We start from the raw sequence: 17,641 nt of genomic DNA on the forward strand, positions 1-17,641 counted from the left end.
TTTGGATGGGACCAAGATAAGAACAAGTGATTCTTTTTAGCTGCCAAATCTGCAATATATTACCATCAAGCTGTTTCTTTGAAAGATTCTTGCATGGCCAAACAGCTGCAGAAAATGCTACAATTTCTTGGAATTTGTAGAAGACTCTTCCAGATGATGGTACAAGAGGATGGCCACCATGGATCCACAAAGTTGGTTTGCTATTTTGTGAATTGAAATCTTGGAGGTTGTTCAGATTGACGCTTTCCATCTGTATGATTGTGATGTCAGTTCACAATCATAGTATATTACCAAGAAAAAAATGATAATGATTATAACTTACCAGAAAGATACCAACTACTTCTGGGAATTTTGGCTGCAGCTTCAGAATTTCCTTCCTCAGAAGATTCCAAACAACTGGTAAGCCCTCAAACTGAGACGAGACTATCATCTTCCATATTGATCTGTGATAATCCAGGATACGAGTGTATATCTGCAGCAGCTTCCGAGAGCTCACAATCAACTTGAGTACCTCATCCTCCAAGCATCTGAGGGACTTCAATGCCGGCAACAAAGCAGCTTTTAGAACACCAAAATCAGGAAGAACTGTCTCAGATTGCCATTGCCATAATGTAAGCCGCAACAAGTTCAAACCATTAAGAGCCTTATGAAGCCGCTTTTGGCAAGTTTTAAGGGTGTCACAACCACCCATATCCAGCAACCTCGTCGACAGCAATGGAATAGGATGAGCAGCATCAACCTTGTGATAAGCAGTTATTTCCCCATAACATTCGAGGATGCTATGCCAGACAGGATGCTCGGATTCTTGCTTAAGAATATTACCATAGTTTTCAAAGAAGCTGCAGTATGGCTGGAGCAGACCATTATACCATTTAAACCATATCCCATACAAATCAAGATCACTTTTCGTAGATTGCTCCATTACCCAGTTTGCGGCAATGAAAAGCATCTGACCAGCTAACTCTGAATTAAATCCCCCAGTTACACGAGTCTTAACAGAATGCTGACCGGACAAAGTCGGAAATTGCAGTGCATATAAGCTTGAAGCAGGAAGAACATATGGATGGATGTTACTAGGTCCTATTAAGGATGAACTACCTTCCAAATTGCTTAGTTGATAAGCAGCATACTGGGCACCCAATGATTGTAGATACATGCAGTTTCTTTGGACACAAGATTCTTTCGAGTACCAAATAAAATCCCTTAGTTTCAGTTCAATTGGCCAACCACCAGGCAAGGACAACGAAAAATCACAAGGCAAACCAGCTGAACAACCGTCAACATTGGTCAAAAACCTTAATTTTCCCTCCTCAACAACATCAGATCCACTAACTTGACCCAACGAGGGTAGGTAAGTGTGTTCCCAACTTAGATGTAGGCTCCAACTAAGCTGATTTCCTTTAATAAGAAGTTGTTGGAACAGTTGAACCCATCGTGTGATCTCAAGAATAGTAATATTTATACCAAGACGTAATCCAGCAGCTTTTGCATAGAGGTGTGCTTCAGTCATTGATGATATCAATTCCATTCTAGGTACACCACAAGAAATTAAAAATCTTGTCACGTCCTTCCTCTCACTATTCTCAGGCACATTCGGGCACCCTTCCAGACACCGACTTTGCTCCATCAGAAATATCTCCACTCCTCTATTTCGCATGGCTCTTGAAACTTCACCATACTTCGCATTAACTGTCAAAAACATTCTGAAGTTAGGATGAGCCTTCAGAACTACAGGATTTCCATCAACGAGACCACATTCATTCACTACAATGGACCTTTCTTTCTCAAACAAAGAATTTATTCTATCAAGTACCTGAAAGAGCAAAGAAACAAAAATTAGCAAAATCAAATTGTAGGATAAATGACAGAGTACAAGAGATTAGTAAACATACAGTAGGATTACACAAATTCGCATTGTCCAGAATAACCCATTCACCGCGTTCAATGGCCCTGATCAAGTCTCCAGCGACCCATTCAAATTTAACTGGTTGGTGTAGAGCTTCTTTCTGCTGCAAGCTGTAGATGGACTTCAGTGTTTTACTCAAATCATCTTTGGTCAGTGATATAGGCAAGTCAAGCAATTCCAGGTCACTCTTCATCTGCTCAACTATGTCTATGACCAAGCTCAATGGTGGCAAAGATGCATTCCTGCCCATCTCAATAAATGTGGAAGTGTCGATTGAAGAATATTTTTTCGCAACCACAAATTTAAACCATTTCTCAAACAAACCCTTTCTGACCATAATCAAATCCTTCTTCCAACGTATATCCATACTCAAGCTGAAATATTCATTAACATAACGCTCAACTTGTGATATGACCTCTTTGTAGTGTCTGAAGAAGTTATACTGTTCAAAGCACCCCAGCAATTCTGACACATCAGTTGCAGATGACAAATTCAACTCATTCACTGTATTGCCAGACAGCTGAGCAAGCAAGCGGATTAACGAGGTTTTCCCAGATGAGTGTTGTCCGACAAGAATGCACAACCAACCTTGATGGATACAGTGGATAGCAGCTTCAAGACTATGAAGAATACCAGGAAGTATGTTTAGTTGGTTAATCTGAACTGCGTATGACCGGGAATTATTTCTTCTAATAGACGCATTTCCAACAACTAAGCAATGCGCATTGACATAAAGCATTTTCGACTGATGAATGCTGGGCTTTATCTGAAAGACTTCTTCAAAAAGCTTGAGAACTTCATTGCGGTCAACCGCAGTTCGCATTCGTTGAAGATATACAGTATTTAGAAAGCAGTCATTCTTTGAAGTATCTGGTGAATCTGCTATCATCTGACAAGACCTCATAATATCACGTAGATTAAATTCCCAAGGAGAACCCTCTTGGCCATATTTCCTGTGTATCATGGTATCTGTGAAGAGCCTATTGTTAAAGCAAATCAGGTTTCTGAGCAGATCATCACTGAGTAATGGATATTCTGATTTACAAATGGAAAAATAATCGTCTTCTTTTAATTCATCAACATAAACCTTGGTGAAGCGGTTCAAGAAAGACTTGGGGAGGCCTTTCCGTCCACCACCCTGTGATGAAGGATTCTGGCACGCAAAGACACGAAAGGACTGTGGACATTTGTAGGTCTGGCCAAGCTCGGGTATATAGACCTCTGCACGGTGGTCTAGAATGGCATTAAGACCCTCTAGGACAGATTGGGGAGCCAGATTGAGTTCATCCAACAGAACCCAACTTCCGTTCTTTAAAGCCTGAAGAAGAATACCATCCGACCAGGCAAATTCTATTCCATTCTCCCCTTCAAGTGGTAAGTCCGAACCTAAAAGATCCATCATATCTGTCTGCTCAGATAGGTTTATTCGCACGACATTGTGACCAGAAAATCCAGCTAATGACATAATTAAGCTTGTTTTACCAACTCCAGGACTACCTTCTAACAAAAGAGGTTTGGGCAGTTGCATGCCACGCAATACTCTCAAAACATTCTTGCTGGTAGTGGGTGCCGTGAATAAAAATCCCTGCTGCTTACAAGCAAAATGACCTTTAGTGATATAGAATGGTGCAATGCCAAAATCATCTGGATGATTACAATCAATATCAGTTTTTGTTATATCATCACCCCAGCCATAGTTCTTTAGATCATTCAAGCGTGAATTTAAGGGTTTCCCCTCAACCTTCCGCAGCTCTTCTAAAATAAAGGACATGCATGTTCTTCTCAACTCAGTAGCCTCCGATTTAGCAAGATTCATTCCCAATGTGAGCCCATCAAGTAGTACAAGGAACAGACCATGTATTAAAGCTTGTTGTGATCCAAGTTTCATCTCTGTCAAATTGATAAACGAAATCCAGGATAACAGATCGCGTATGGTGAGCATTCTTCCAGTGTGCAGGTGGTTGAACCACTTCAAGAAATTAACGATACAATCTCCAAAGCAAGAGAGTTCAGCTTTGCTGAACCTCTCTACAGCTATGCTCTTGAGTTCATCAACATCTGTAACAGCTGGAACCCACAATTCTGTGAATCGGTTTCTTAGTGCTGGAGAAAGCTCTTTTTTTCCATAGTCGCCACCTGGATTCATTGTTGCAAGGATAAAGAAATTTGGATGTGCTACAATCTTCTCTAGCACAGAACCACCTTGCTCGGCCAGTGACTACAAAAATAATAAAGACACAAATGCACAATCATAATTAATAAAACTGAATTTCAAAAGAGAATAGTTGATTGTTCAACACGCCTTTGGAATCAAAGACAACAATTGCATGATTGGATAAGCAGGGGTAAGCATGAGAGAACTATTAAGAGGAACTATAAAGGCACAGAATAGTGTAGAGTTACATGAATCTTAGGGGATAGGTCAGGTCAGGGCTATGAAAGGAACTGTCTTTTATGAGAACAAGGAACAAGGTCAGGTCAGGGCTATGAATCTTAGGGGATAGGTCAGGCCAGGGCTATGAAAAGAACCACCTTGCACTGTATTTGCTATCTCTAAACCCCTCTCTCATCCAAATATATGTACATCCCTTCTAAAACCCAATCCTCTTCAAGCCATGTCATCGAACCATCCCCGCAAAAAAATGTTTGTAGTTAGTAACAAGATAAGATCTGCCTTTCCATCATGATAAGAGAAATCGATAAAGAATTTTAATGAAGACATGTGCCTAAGTTTATAGCTTAAAAACTATACGTTACATGAATGGATGAAAACCTAAAATTTTACCAGATTGCTAAGGATTTACTGTAACTAGATTCCACAGCAAAGCATGGCAATGCAAAGCTGGCTCAAACACCTCTACACCAGGAAACTGAACTTAACAATATCAGCAGTGTAAATGCACAAATACTCCCTCCATCCCATATTAATACTCCCTCCGTCCCATAATATGGGACGGAGAGAGTAACATTTAGAGTAAAATGTATATGTGTCATCTAAAAATTGTGTTATTTAGGCCCTATAGTTTGCAGGTTTATCATCTATTAGGTGCCCAAATTTGCAAGGTTGTATCACTTAGGTCCATAAGCTTTCGAGTTGATCCATTAGGCCCCTAAATTTGCAATTTCAGCTCCTTTTTTATTAACCTAATTATCCATGAGTTGCTACTTTAGTAAGAAAAGCAGGCAATTCCAGCATAAAGAAGCAAACTGAAGAAAGCATACCAATTTTCTTTCAGGTTCCAGAACACTGTTCAGCCGTTCAAGTACACTGTCGTCAGCCAAAGAAACTTCGTCAATAAGGAAAAGATCTCCGCTCTTCATTGCTTGCACAAGTGGCCCATCCTGCCAAAGAAAAATTGCCTTCGACTTCTGATGAAGATGCATCAATTTCAACTTAATTTGCTCCATGTCATCAATATCTTGAGGTGGCACCTCCGGAAACAGTTCCTTTTCTTTTCTGTATCTATCAAGTATTTCATTCATACGATTCACGACGCTAATGGCTCCAGATATATCAGATGGAAATAGCTGTGAACAATAGAGAATCAGTTACCTAATTTGAGAAGTGTACAATCTGCTGTTGAAATACCACATGTTAAAAACAAAGAACATACCACATCTCCAGCAACATGAATGAAAATTTTCATTCCCTTCAATGTTGAAATAAGATGCTTGTACTCCAACGCTATTGTTGACCTATCACGCACAGGAGAAAATCCCTGCAAGTAACAGCATTATGCTAGTGAACCAAATATCTGAAGCACAGCAACAGCAAATAACAACTCATGGTAAAAACTTGAGAGACAACAAAACCTACCCCGATGAAGTCTGATGTCTCAGTATATTGGTGGCAGTTCAAAATGTGTAACTTCACTCCAAGAACAGCACTCAAGACCTGGCATACTGTTGTTTTCCCCCCACCAGTTTCACCAACAAGGAGGACAGGTTCCCGTGACCTGTAACAACGCTCAATGAGGAAGAATAACCTCCACATACTTTTCGTCCAAGTGATACTGCAAAGCTCAAAAAGATATTGCATTAGATGAGGAGAAGGCAAAAACACATGCTGTAGCCTAAAGTAAATGAGAACTCACTGTCCAAAGCTTTCTTGTACTCTTTGTCTTATAGCATGAGAAGATAAGCTCTCCCCGTAGATGCTTTCCTGCAAAGAAAAAAACACTCAATTAGACAACTGGCTCAAAGGCCATGCAGCAATCATCAAACAAGTATCAAAATACAGAAAAGCATAAATATGCCATGCAGAAACTCTACTTAATATTTTTTTGCATTAATAAATAACATAACAGGGAAAGGTCACTGCAGAGCAAACAATGTCAAAAGAACAAAGAAGTATTTTCTAGAATGGGAATCCTCGCCCATCAAATAGCATCCGTCCTCTAGTAGAGTATGTCAGCATATAGTTTCCAATGTATTGCAAAATTTCATACATGTACATCAACTACAAATCGACACCTTCTAGTACCTCGCATTTAGAAAAACAGTCCAGTTCATTTTTACATTGAATACCTGCTAAGCAGCATCCACGCATTTTCAGAAATTTAAATCATGTTATTTTAGTATCAAGTGCCATATAACATGATATCAGTGCAACATTATGATTTATCCACAAGTGTTTTTAAAAAAGTGGACTTTCATCTACCATGACATCGAATAGAAGAAAGAAAGTTAATGAATAGTTAGCCATACGCCATAGAAAGATTCAACTTACCAAGTTATATAGATCAGGGATGTTGAGTTTAACACGTAGGTGACGTTCCAATGCTTCTTGAACAACTATTTTCTCATTGTCGTCCCTCAATCTCTCTGCAAGAAGTAAATACCCATCCTTAGCCAGATCCTCGTATGACTTCCCCTCGAATGTTCGGTACCGATTGGCCCAACGGAATAAATCTCTTGGTGTAATGAAACCATGTCTGCCGGCAAACACTCTACTGTTTTGTCTATGCATTTGCAGATCTTTCATAACTTGAACCATTTTTGTGGCATAACTGCGAGCAACTATACAGCGCTGCTCCAAAATTGTGATTAGCTCATCTTCCGGGATTTCATCAACATTCACTTCAATGAAACGGTTGCGGAATGCCCTAGACAGCATTTTACGTCCCCCATAGAGCACAGGTGGATTTTGAGTAGCAAAAAGCATAAAGTTAGGATGAGCAGGAATAGTCTCTTGAAGCTCTGGAACAAACAGCTCCCTGTTGTCATCTAACAGCCGATTCAAAGCTTCCAAAACATCAGAAGGTGCAAGATTTAGCTCATCCAACACAATCCAGTGCCCCTCACGTACAGCCTTCACCAAAGCACCCTCCTGAAACTGAAGCTTCCCGTGACTGTCCGGGACATACGTACCAAGATATTCTTGAAGATCAGTATGCTCATGGTTGTTTATGCGGACAAATTCATGGCCAGTTTTTGCAGCAAGATACCTCACTAAGCTAGTTTTGCCACTTGATGTTGGACCTTGCAGGAGAACAGGATATCTTTTAATGTAAACAGCTCGGGCAAGGTTGACAATGTGCTCAGTAACACTGCTGGTTAACACATAGCTGGACAAAAATTCATCTGATTCGGAATCATTTAGTTGCTTAGGCTTTTCAACAAAGTAGTCAGCAAAAGAAATGCTTGGTGGCACTCTTCCATTCAACAAAAGAGATACTATTATGTTCTTAATGATTTTTGCACTAGGGACATCCAGCATTGTAAGAAAGAACATACAGAAGCCATCATAAAGAGCTTTCCTGAAGCCAAAAGATTTCTCTGCAATTTTTACATAACCTAATGCACGAGAAAGAGATCTCAGAGTAAATTGGGGCTTCTGATTGGCTCCATCCTGCAGCTTCTCCTCAGATTCCTTTTTCGCCGCCTTATAGAAACAAACAATGCTATCTATAACTCCTTTAGCAGTATGCAGGCCATCCAAATATTTACTGGCAAAAAGACGGAGATCATCATCATCCATGAGATCATCAACAAAGCATTCTGTAAATCTGCTCCTAAAAGCATATGGCAACTCTCTTTTCCCAGCATCCGTTGCCGGATTCATGCAAGCAAACATACGAAAGCGAGGATGACGTTCAATATAATCCACATCACCCCTTTCAGCAAGGCACAGCGTGCCCTTCTCTCCATCCAGTACAGCACCAATTCTCTGAAGAGTCTCTGGAGGTGCAAGGTTGACCTCATCAAGCAAAATCCAATGGCCATTTCTTAAAGCTGAAACAAAAGCACCCTCTGCAAACTGAAATGACATGCCACTTGCTGAACCAAGTTGACTATGGGCAACATTTAGCCTGGAAAAAAGGGAGTCCCATTCACCCAAAGACCTTTTTCTCTTCTTGCCTTCAAGTAGCTTATGAGCATTCTTAGCACACTTCGCCAACGAATTTAATAATTTTACCCAATTCTTCTCCATTACGTATACATCAAAATAACGTAAAAGATCTTCATTCGCCTGAACAACCAAACAATTCAATTAATAAATCAAAGTAGATGATCTCTATGGCTTGCATGGTGTATGCAAATCTTAGGCTTATGAACAAGATAATCTTGGTCAATAATGCAACTTATCGTTCACTTCACCCTCAAGCTTAAGCCAACCTTGCAATAAACCACGAGCCACAAAAAGAAAGTTTATATGACTTAAGCTGAACAAAATAACATTTTTAAGATTTGTCTTGTAAGCGCATCTTAAACTTATGATCTATTACAAATAAGATCCCAAGCTAACTGTAAGCTATATTGAGCAGGTTAGTACGGGGCAAAACCATAAGAAGCCAACAATGGCCGCACCTCTTTAGAAAAACTTTGACAAAATAGATCCTTGAACTCCATATAAAGAGGAAAGCATATTGACCGAGCATCTGTAGGCTTAAATCCACCGAGGAGATCAGATATATCACTTTGCTGGCTTAAGTTCTGAAAGATGTCAAGACAAGATATTAGTATATTGCAAATCTCAAAAATTGTGCGACCCCGCTAGATCATATAAATTACTCCCTCCGTTCCTAAATATTTGTCTTTCTAGAGATTTCAACAAGTGCCTACATACGGAGCAAAATGAGTGAATCTACACTCTAAAATATGTCTATATACATCCGTATGTGGTAGTCCATTTGAAATCTCTAAAAAGACAAATATTTCCATTTGAAATCTCTAAAAAGACAAATATTTAGGAACGGAGGGAGTACAAAAGAGAAACAAATTTTGGACTTTTCATGCCATGGCAAAAATGGAAATACAGATTTTATGCCACTAGCTGATAATCTTCTGTCCTTTCAAATATTTGTAAACAGTAACACTGACACATGCTGAATGGTGTAGAGGTGCTTTAGGAGATTATATCCTTTCCACAATATTAAAACTTTTGCACCCACATAAGCAGATACAATCAATTTCTGGGTAACAAATTTGATAATCAATGGATTTGCAATGGTAAACAAGTTATGCTTTCAACACAAGGTAATTTGTTACTGTTTGTCCGTACCACTACAGTCAAAGATTGTTTGAGCCAGGAAGCAAGATTTTGCACGAGAGTGGTCTTCCCCGTGCCGGTTTCGCCAACAAGAAGAACAGGCTCATTGAACTTTATTGAACATGCAACCCTCTCAAGAACATCTAGTGCGCTGCGAATATCAGCAAAAGGCCCCTTCTGAATTAATGCCTGCATAGTTTTTAAACCCAGAGTGAGCAAACAAACAGAAGCTTACAAAATAATACCTCTGTAGTGACCTAAAACGTCTTATAAAAGTTTACAGAGGGAGAATGTACTAAAGAAAGGAATAGTAATTACTGGTTTGTCGCTGCATTGCAGAGTAACTCTGCCAACTTGCAAGTCGGTGTGCCGAGCCTGTGTTTTAGGAACTATTAATTTTGTCAAAACCAAATAAACAAAACATGTGTTATAGATAAGAAATTGCTACACATGCCTGAATAATGGGCTTGTCGGTAGGATGCATGGTTTCTGCCTGATGAAATAAACCCAATATTCTAGCAATTTCTCTTGCTACATATTGCCTTTTATCCGGAGATGATAAGGAAGCAGCAAAAATATCAGCAGCCTGGATTTAGGAAAGACAAAGGTTACTAAGAGCCTGGAAAGCTCATGGTATCCCCATGGGAAGTTGTTTCTTATGAATCACTGGTTCCCACTAGGAAAATGGCATGGCAACATGAGTGCATATCAAAAAAAATCATGTTTCCTTCCATGTACTTTATGTAGGTGCCTTTTCACAGGCAGCAGTACTGTTCTACATTATACAGCATAACCATACTGCAAGTCCATTAACACTATATCCTTAAATAAAAATACTGTAGACAAAGTTTAGCTGCCAACAATTGGCCTTGTATTATGGGATTGGAATTCAACTCCAAGAATAGTAGTGTTTTGGAGTATTGCATCCAAAGTGATCGTAAAGTACATGCCTGATGATGAAAAATTATACAATGGTTCAGTTCTCAAAGTGTTATTACATTCATTAAAGCAGAATAATCAAATAGTCATTTTGTCTTCTCAATGCACGCATTCGAATACTCATAAACAAAAATACTTTCAATCATGTCCAAGATGCAAGTTGAACAAGCTGGTTTTCATCACATTAATTCTAGTTATAATGGTATGGGAGTATAGATAGGGCAAACCAAAACATGTTTAAAAGTGACAAATCTAGATTATGAAGTCACAACATTTGACTGCAGGCTTCCCACAATGACAAGGGCCGGTAGCCACAGGTAGAATGTCAAAATACATATTAGAAGGAAGAGAAAACAAAAACCTCATAATAGATGAATTGGTAACCACTAGATGCAAGTCCCAGACCCTCAAAGTTGAGATCAACTCCAACTATTCTCTTACACCATTTGAGCAGGTCCCTAACAAATGAAGATTGTAAGGATTGTTCTCATCGAATGTTAAAATAAGAAATACACCGTAACAGCAAGAATTATGCACCTTAATGAGAATCTGTGTAGAATGCCATCAGAAAAACCTCCAGCTAAGTTGAGCCCACCAAACTGGTAAGATACCAGAGAATTGACCTTCTCAAAGGTATCTACAAGGAGATATGTTAGTTACACAATTCACAACAACAACAAAAACGACAATATAATTCTATCTACCTATGAGTTTAGAGGAGATAGTATCCAAGCTTGGGTAGCATCCATTAACTATATTAACCATGTCTTCACGGTTAGGTTCTCCCAGCATCACTTTTCTCCACAGGCCACTATAGGTTAACCTCCCTGATTGAAAAGATTCAAACAATGAATGATTGTCAGATTATCACAGGTCACTACTTTGCTCATTGAAGATGAGAAGTTGTGGGGTTGTAAAAATGTACAACTATCACTCTGTGGTTGAATAGTTTGTATCATGACTCTGGTTTTATGTAATTTTCAAGTACACACCTATGAGCACAAATGTTCTGTGGTGCATAGTAAAGCAAGATGTAACATATTATGCAGTATTTTAATCAAATGGACAAACCTTCCAGGGCATGTGAAAAATCATGCTTTGAGGTGGTGACAGTAGCAAATAAACGGAAACCATCGGCAACTTCAACTGCCTGCGTTAGAAATTAAAAATCCGCAACTGGTAAGCACCACCAGGCAAGTGGCATTTATCAAAATGTACACATATTCGGTACTTTTAACAACAGAAATAATACACCTCTTGCAGTCGCATTGTAGTTATAATTATGTTAAACAATTAAAAGAAAAAGGCAATTTCACCTCCGCATGCCCAATTGAGAAGGAGCTTGAACCTTCCAATAAGGGTAGTAAGATTGACTGCACATCAGTGGGTGCCTTGTCGATGTCTTCAAACACAATCCAAAACCCTTTGACAATGGCCTGACCCATAAGATGGTAAAGATAAATATATGAGAACAATCCCCCAGAAATATATATAGGGTCTGACCAAATCAAGGTGCCAAGGCACCGGTGCCCCAGATAATTTACCTATATACACATACATACATAGATACATAGATACATACATAGATACATACAGAGTCGAGAGAGAGAGAGAGAGAGAGAGAGAGAGAGAGAGAGAGTGTGTGAGAGAGAGAGAGAGAGAGCAATGCTCCTGTACAGACCTGTGTGAGAGAACCAGGAGCCCACTTGAATTCACCAGGTTTTTCAGTGCAAACGTAACTCCCAACTAATGTCCGGCCATCCATTTGCTCGTCCATGTGGATAAAAAGTACTGCAAACATAATTGGCAATAAGCACTTAGTAAAAATATGCACTGGAATTACCAGTATCAGGGATGACATGATTAGTTGAGTTCCAAAAGTGTCGAGAAGATATAGTTTTCAATGGACAAAATTACAATGAAAGAACACTTTCATTCAAACTTACTATGACAAGTGCAGACCATGGGTTTGGCTTAACTCAAGTACTCGATGATAAAACAGGGAGTTCACCTCTCTATTGCTGGAACACAACATTCCTATGCAGCTATTTTCATGATATAAATATCTAACGAACCTCTATTTCCCCTTTCTGATTGTCAAGTGCAAGTGTCAACACATTAACAGTGAAATAGATTGTGTTGTATACAAAACTGAATACTGGCTGTACATGCTTTTCTGGAATAAAAAGGCCAACATGTATATTAACAAATTTCAAGTCAGAAATTAGCAGACAATAGAATGTTTTACCGGTGAGTATACAACAGTTTCCATGGTATACTCCCTACAGGTGAGTATGCAACAGTTTCCATGTGCACTCTCTTTTATACATATATAAGTACATAATCCTATAGAAAAATCAATTGGGCAGAACCTTCAGGGTAGTTTTGAACTTGCGTAAAACCTTCTAGCAGATTTCTAAACGTTATACCAGTTGCAGGATACAGATATATACCTCGATTCCCGCGATTCTGTGCCAACTCATTAATGAGTGCGGTTTTCCCCGCTCCAACAGGACCATAGAGAAGTACAGGCCACCTCTGGCTAACTGCCATCAGAGCTACCTCATGACTCTTGCGCATAGTGGCTGTGAGCACAAACGGACTAACAGAGAAAAACAACTTAGAAATTGTATAAGCAAGATGAATCTAGCAAGCCATAGAGCAATTGGAGTTAGGTGAAATGCTCATACCATATGTTACATCCAATGTTATATTCCTTTCCCGTTGTAACCTCTGACCAATCCAACAAAGTATCAGCCAAAGAAGTTAAATCAATGTTAGAATTGCCTTCCTCAGTCTGCAGATACAAAGAGGCTTTCTCTAACGAAGTGTCCGTGCAAAACTCCTTCCATCTACAAGATCAATAAGTGTACCATTGAGACATGGAAGTCGACATCAAGAGAAAACAATATTAAAACACAGTGTGAAAAGGAACCTCAGTAAACATGTAAATGCATCATCCGCCCCAAGACCAAAACTTGCATTGCCCATATCACTTGCTTTAAAAACCACCACGAGTATTTGTATTGCACACCATCTTAAATCCAATACAACACTATGAAGTGAGTCGTCCACTAGCCTATAATCAGTTGTACCATTTACAAGGTCCAAAAAGCAAGACCAGTCCCATTGTTCACAAAATACCCTGGGTTCCAATTCTAGAAACCGGTATGATACTTGGGTGGCATCAAGGAACAGATGTAATCCCTGAAAGCAAATAACAATAATCATGTCACCGCACTGATAAAAATGGTTTATTAGTATGAACTCTGCGGAAGACGCACCTAGAGAAAAAGGCTAGTAGTGCCACATGCAAAAAAAAATATGCAGCACAAAAATCCCATTATGTCTCCACAGAATGTATAAATATTTTAGCAACACTACCTTTCCACTTTTTAAACTCGCATTAACACACTGCATTCATCAAAATAATGTTACTTTGTCACTGATTTAGTACAACTTTGTACTTGTACTAAATCGGGGACAATTAATATGGATCAGAGGGAGTAACATTATGTGAACAAGCAAATAAGTTAACATGGGCTTCAAATTTACCACATGAAAATTAATACCTGAGTAAGCGATGGAACACCTTCACGAAGAAGTCTCTGGAATGGCGGTGGAGAAAACTTGAAATACTTTAATACGCGTCTGCAAAAATAACAGTTTTAGCTAATTATATAACATAGAGCAGCCCATCATCACTTAAATGCCATGATTGCACGAAATCGTTAATGTAACTGTGGAAGATGAAATTTATAATAAGTGAACAGCAGTTATTACAAAATTTATCAAACCAATAAACCAAATACGTCTTGTGAGTTCTAATCCATTAGTTCTCTCTGATGGGCTTATGTGATTTGCTGAGAAGTAGACCACTAAATCACTGCATGCTACTTTTCAATACAATGAATTTATCACTAGTCCTTGGGATGTAAGAAATAACTCTAGCACCAAGTGAAATAATATCACAACATATTCCCTCCTTTTTGGTTTGTTAAGGCACACGTGTATTCCTAGATCATTTTGATCAACCAAATGTGAGTTATATGCCACCGAAAGTATACTATTAGAAACGTCTTTCATATACAAATTCAATGGTACTGTTTTGTACAGTATAATACTCCCTCCGTCCCATTATATAAGAGCGTTTTTGACACAAATGTAGTGTCAAAAACGCTCTTATATTATGGGACGGAGGGAGTACATATTTCAGTAGTAAAATTGATGATCCAAGAATATGCAAGCGCCTTGTAAACTGTAAGTCCTGCCTGAAAATTACAATACATGTGTAAGCATTCTTGAATTCTTGATCCTATCTGAGACTAGTGGACTGTAGCTTTACAGATTTGTCAAGATAAAATAACTAATAAAGCCTGCCATAAAGTTTTTCTGTGTGACGTGGACTTGCTATATGTAATTCCAAGATTTAAGTGAACCATTAAATACCTACCCAGAGAGACTGTCAAATGCAGGAACTATTGTCCATACTCACTATATACAGGCATGGACGGTACACGTGGTATTGCCTCAATTCTGACCAGAGGAGATTTAGAGGACATTTTGATCATATTTTGCTAAGTATATATGTGGAAGAAATGGAATTTCATGAAGACCTCTGTCCATGTCACTTTCCAAGCTAAACGGCTAATGGCAGGATGGGGCAACAGCACTGAATGAAGTTTAACTAGCCAAACATAGACAGCAGATCCACCGGAAATCATTTAGGGTAAATTCCGCATGCAAATTATTGAATCATACATAAATCTATGTTAATTGTTGTGAATACCAAGGGTCGTTGCTAAAGGAAATAACCAGGACACAGAGACAGTGACACAAAAGGAAGCAGCAAATTTTCACGCACATTCAACTCTGAGGACAGCATGGACATACCATACACAATGATCCTGGTCAAGCAAAAATTGTCCAACTGGCAGATCAAAATGACCGCATCGTTATTGTTAGCTAAGACCTGAGGTTAGATGCATTAATTATTTTGATAACATTGCATTGGTTATTGGAGATAACTAAGAGAGGACTTGTCCTGTTACAATTAAGAAAATTAGATGAATTAGTCTAGACCGCCTCTCCTTGATTTAGTTCCTCTTTACCTCAGCAAGAACCATCTGCCACCCTCTTCAAAGGGTCATTCTTCCTTCAAACCAGTGCCGCCAACCTCTTTTTTCTACATTATTTCCTCATTAATGTAGTAGCATACGACATAAAGGTAGCTATTTTTGTTTTCCCTATATAAATGCAAGAGATACCACTAATATAATTTATCAAACTGCGAAAATCTACAAATTGATTTCCATTGCCCTTCAGTGTTTAGCAGTTGCCTTTTAACAGGATTGTAGATAGCCTCAGCAAATGGCATATCACTACACATACTTTCTAAGTGTCAATGCAGAACTTTGTGTGACGCAACCCCTAGCTTTTCTGATAACTGTAAAGTCAAATGTAATGCAACGCTCTCCAGGAACATGGGAGGTCAATGGGTTCGTGTGTGTTAAAATAGACCTGGTCCCAGAGTACACGATATGGGATATTATACCACAAAATATAAACCAATACAGAATCTAACTCAAATGAACGCAACACTGAAGAAAATTTGATACAGAGCCTGACTCAGATGAACTCAAAAGTCAAAACTGAAAACGATTTGTCAGATTCCACACATCGTCAAAAGTCTACAGAGAAGACGTTTATACTGAGTACAAAGCATTGAAAGTTAAACCTTCTGTGTGACTCGACCCATTAAACGAATGCAAACATTTCTAGTGGCATGGAAATTTTGGTGTGTCCATACCTAAAAGAAGGTCAGTGTTGCGGTGACTTGAGTAATAACGAACTAAATGACGAGTCAATTTTTTGTACCGAAATACAGATGTGCAAACAGATAAACGCGTTGATTGTAGCACTCGAAATTTAAATTCCATTGAATCATGCGAGAGTGGCGTGGGAAACGACAGCCAGTTTACCGAATCAAGTGGGGGGCAAGGTCGAGGGCCCGGGAGAGCGCGAGGCACGCGAGCTCGTGCAGCCGCAAGCCCCTTCCCCTCGAGAGGTAGAACTCAACGACGCGGGCATCCCCCTCCCCGACCTCCTCCTCCTGGCTGGCGACACTGTCGACGAGGAGGGCGGGCGCTGCGGTGCGGAGGAGCTCAGAGGCGTGGTCGACGAGTGCGGGCGCGAGTGGGCGGAAGCAGCCGATGATGGGGACGGTGTAGCGTGGGTGGAGGAGCGGCTCGGCGAGCGCGGCGGCGACGTCGTCCCAGGTAGGTGCGGCGGGCGCAGACGCGAGGGCGAGGAGGCACGGGTCGGCGCCGAGCGCGGGGCAGCGGGCGAGGAGGCGCGAGAGGGCGGCGGAGGTGGAGAAGCTCCGGTCGAGCGACATGTCGGGCGGCAGCGACACCGGCAACGGCGGTTGGGGGAAGGGAAGTCGTCAAGTTCCTGTGGGTGTTGCGTATATATGGGGGCGCTGGGTTTAGGGTTTTAGGTCGAGTCTTGCCGGTGCAGAGGTGGCGCCGTGGCCGTCACGTTCGGCTCGGTTGGGGACCTCATTAGAACTTTTTTTTTCTCTACTATACTCAACTATTGCTCCCTCTGTTTCAAAATAATTGAAGTCTTAGGATTTTTATAAATTATAAACTTTTTTAAGTTTAATCAAGTCTATAGAAAAATACATATATATAATTATAAATTCAAATACATGCATGTATATAATATGAAAATACATTTCATAATTAATCTAATGAGGTAATTTTTGTTTTGTAGTTGTTGACATATTTTTATATAGACTTGGTTTAGGACAATTCCAGAACTTTAATTTTTTGCCAATTCCAACGCAGAGAATCACATCTGGTGACTTCTAGTAGTGGCCAACACTCTAGCCAGATTGATTTCATCCTCTCGAGAAGAGAAGATAGGCGTGCGTGCCTAGACTGTAAGGTGATACCTGAAGAGAGTGTTGTACCTCAGCATAAGCTGGTGGTTGCTGACTTCCGCTTTCGGATTCGTGTCCAGCGGGATAAGCGTGCCAAAGTCTGTCGAACGAAGTGGTGGAAGCTCAAGGGGGAGGTAGCTCTGGCGTTTAAGGATAGGGTCATTAAGGAGGGCCCTTGGGAGGAAGGAGGGGATGCGGACAATGTGTGGATGAAGATGGCGACTTGCATTCGTAAGGTGGCCTCGGAGGAGTTTGGAGTGTCCGGGGAAAGGAGAAGTGAAGATAAAGATACCTGATGGTGGAATGATGATGTCTCCAGAAAGCGATTAAAGAGAAGAAAGATTGCTTCAGACGCCTA

The 17,641-nt window shown here is 40.0% G+C and overlaps 1 protein-coding gene across 2 annotated transcripts in view; it reads right to left on the bottom strand.

Moving 5' to 3' along the window:
* The window catches only part of LOC109737003 (midasin), a 32,221-nt gene extending 15,446 nt beyond the window's left edge, over nt 1-16,775 (bottom strand). For both annotated transcript variants that reach the window (XM_020296236.4, XM_073510836.1), the window contains exons 1-23: nt 16,319-16,775; nt 13,910-13,988; nt 13,273-13,544; nt 13,028-13,189; nt 12,791-12,939; nt 12,019-12,128; nt 11,654-11,773; nt 11,409-11,487; nt 11,042-11,164; nt 10,875-10,974; nt 10,699-10,795; nt 9,853-9,984; nt 9,717-9,773; nt 9,411-9,587; nt 8,717-8,842; nt 6,636-8,378; nt 6,001-6,068; nt 5,724-5,919; nt 5,521-5,625; nt 5,129-5,434; nt 1,893-4,124; nt 323-1,813; nt 64-250 (exon numbers count right to left, since the gene is read on the bottom strand). In XM_020296236.4, the coding sequence (XP_020151825.1) occupies nt 64-250; nt 323-1,813; nt 1,893-4,124; nt 5,129-5,434; nt 5,521-5,625; nt 5,724-5,919; nt 6,001-6,068; nt 6,636-8,378; nt 8,717-8,842; nt 9,411-9,587; nt 9,717-9,773; nt 9,853-9,984; nt 10,699-10,795; nt 10,875-10,974; nt 11,042-11,164; nt 11,409-11,487; nt 11,654-11,773; nt 12,019-12,128; nt 12,791-12,939; nt 13,028-13,189; nt 13,273-13,544; nt 13,910-13,988; nt 16,319-16,734 (8,527 nt within the window). In that variant the 5' untranslated portion in view covers nt 16,735-16,775. The remainder of the gene's footprint in view (nt 1-63; nt 251-322; nt 1,814-1,892; nt 4,125-5,128; nt 5,435-5,520; nt 5,626-5,723; nt 5,920-6,000; nt 6,069-6,635; nt 8,379-8,716; nt 8,843-9,410; nt 9,588-9,716; nt 9,774-9,852; nt 9,985-10,698; nt 10,796-10,874; nt 10,975-11,041; nt 11,165-11,408; nt 11,488-11,653; nt 11,774-12,018; nt 12,129-12,790; nt 12,940-13,027; nt 13,190-13,272; nt 13,545-13,909; nt 13,989-16,318) is intronic.
* Between the last annotated feature and the right edge of the window lie 866 nt (nt 16,776-17,641).

The sequence above is a fragment of the Aegilops tauschii genome, chromosome 1, assembly GCF_002575655.3.
Source record: "Aegilops tauschii subsp. strangulata cultivar AL8/78 chromosome 1, Aet v6.0, whole genome shotgun sequence".
Taxonomy (NCBI): Eukaryota; Viridiplantae; Streptophyta; class Magnoliopsida; order Poales; family Poaceae; genus Aegilops; species Aegilops tauschii.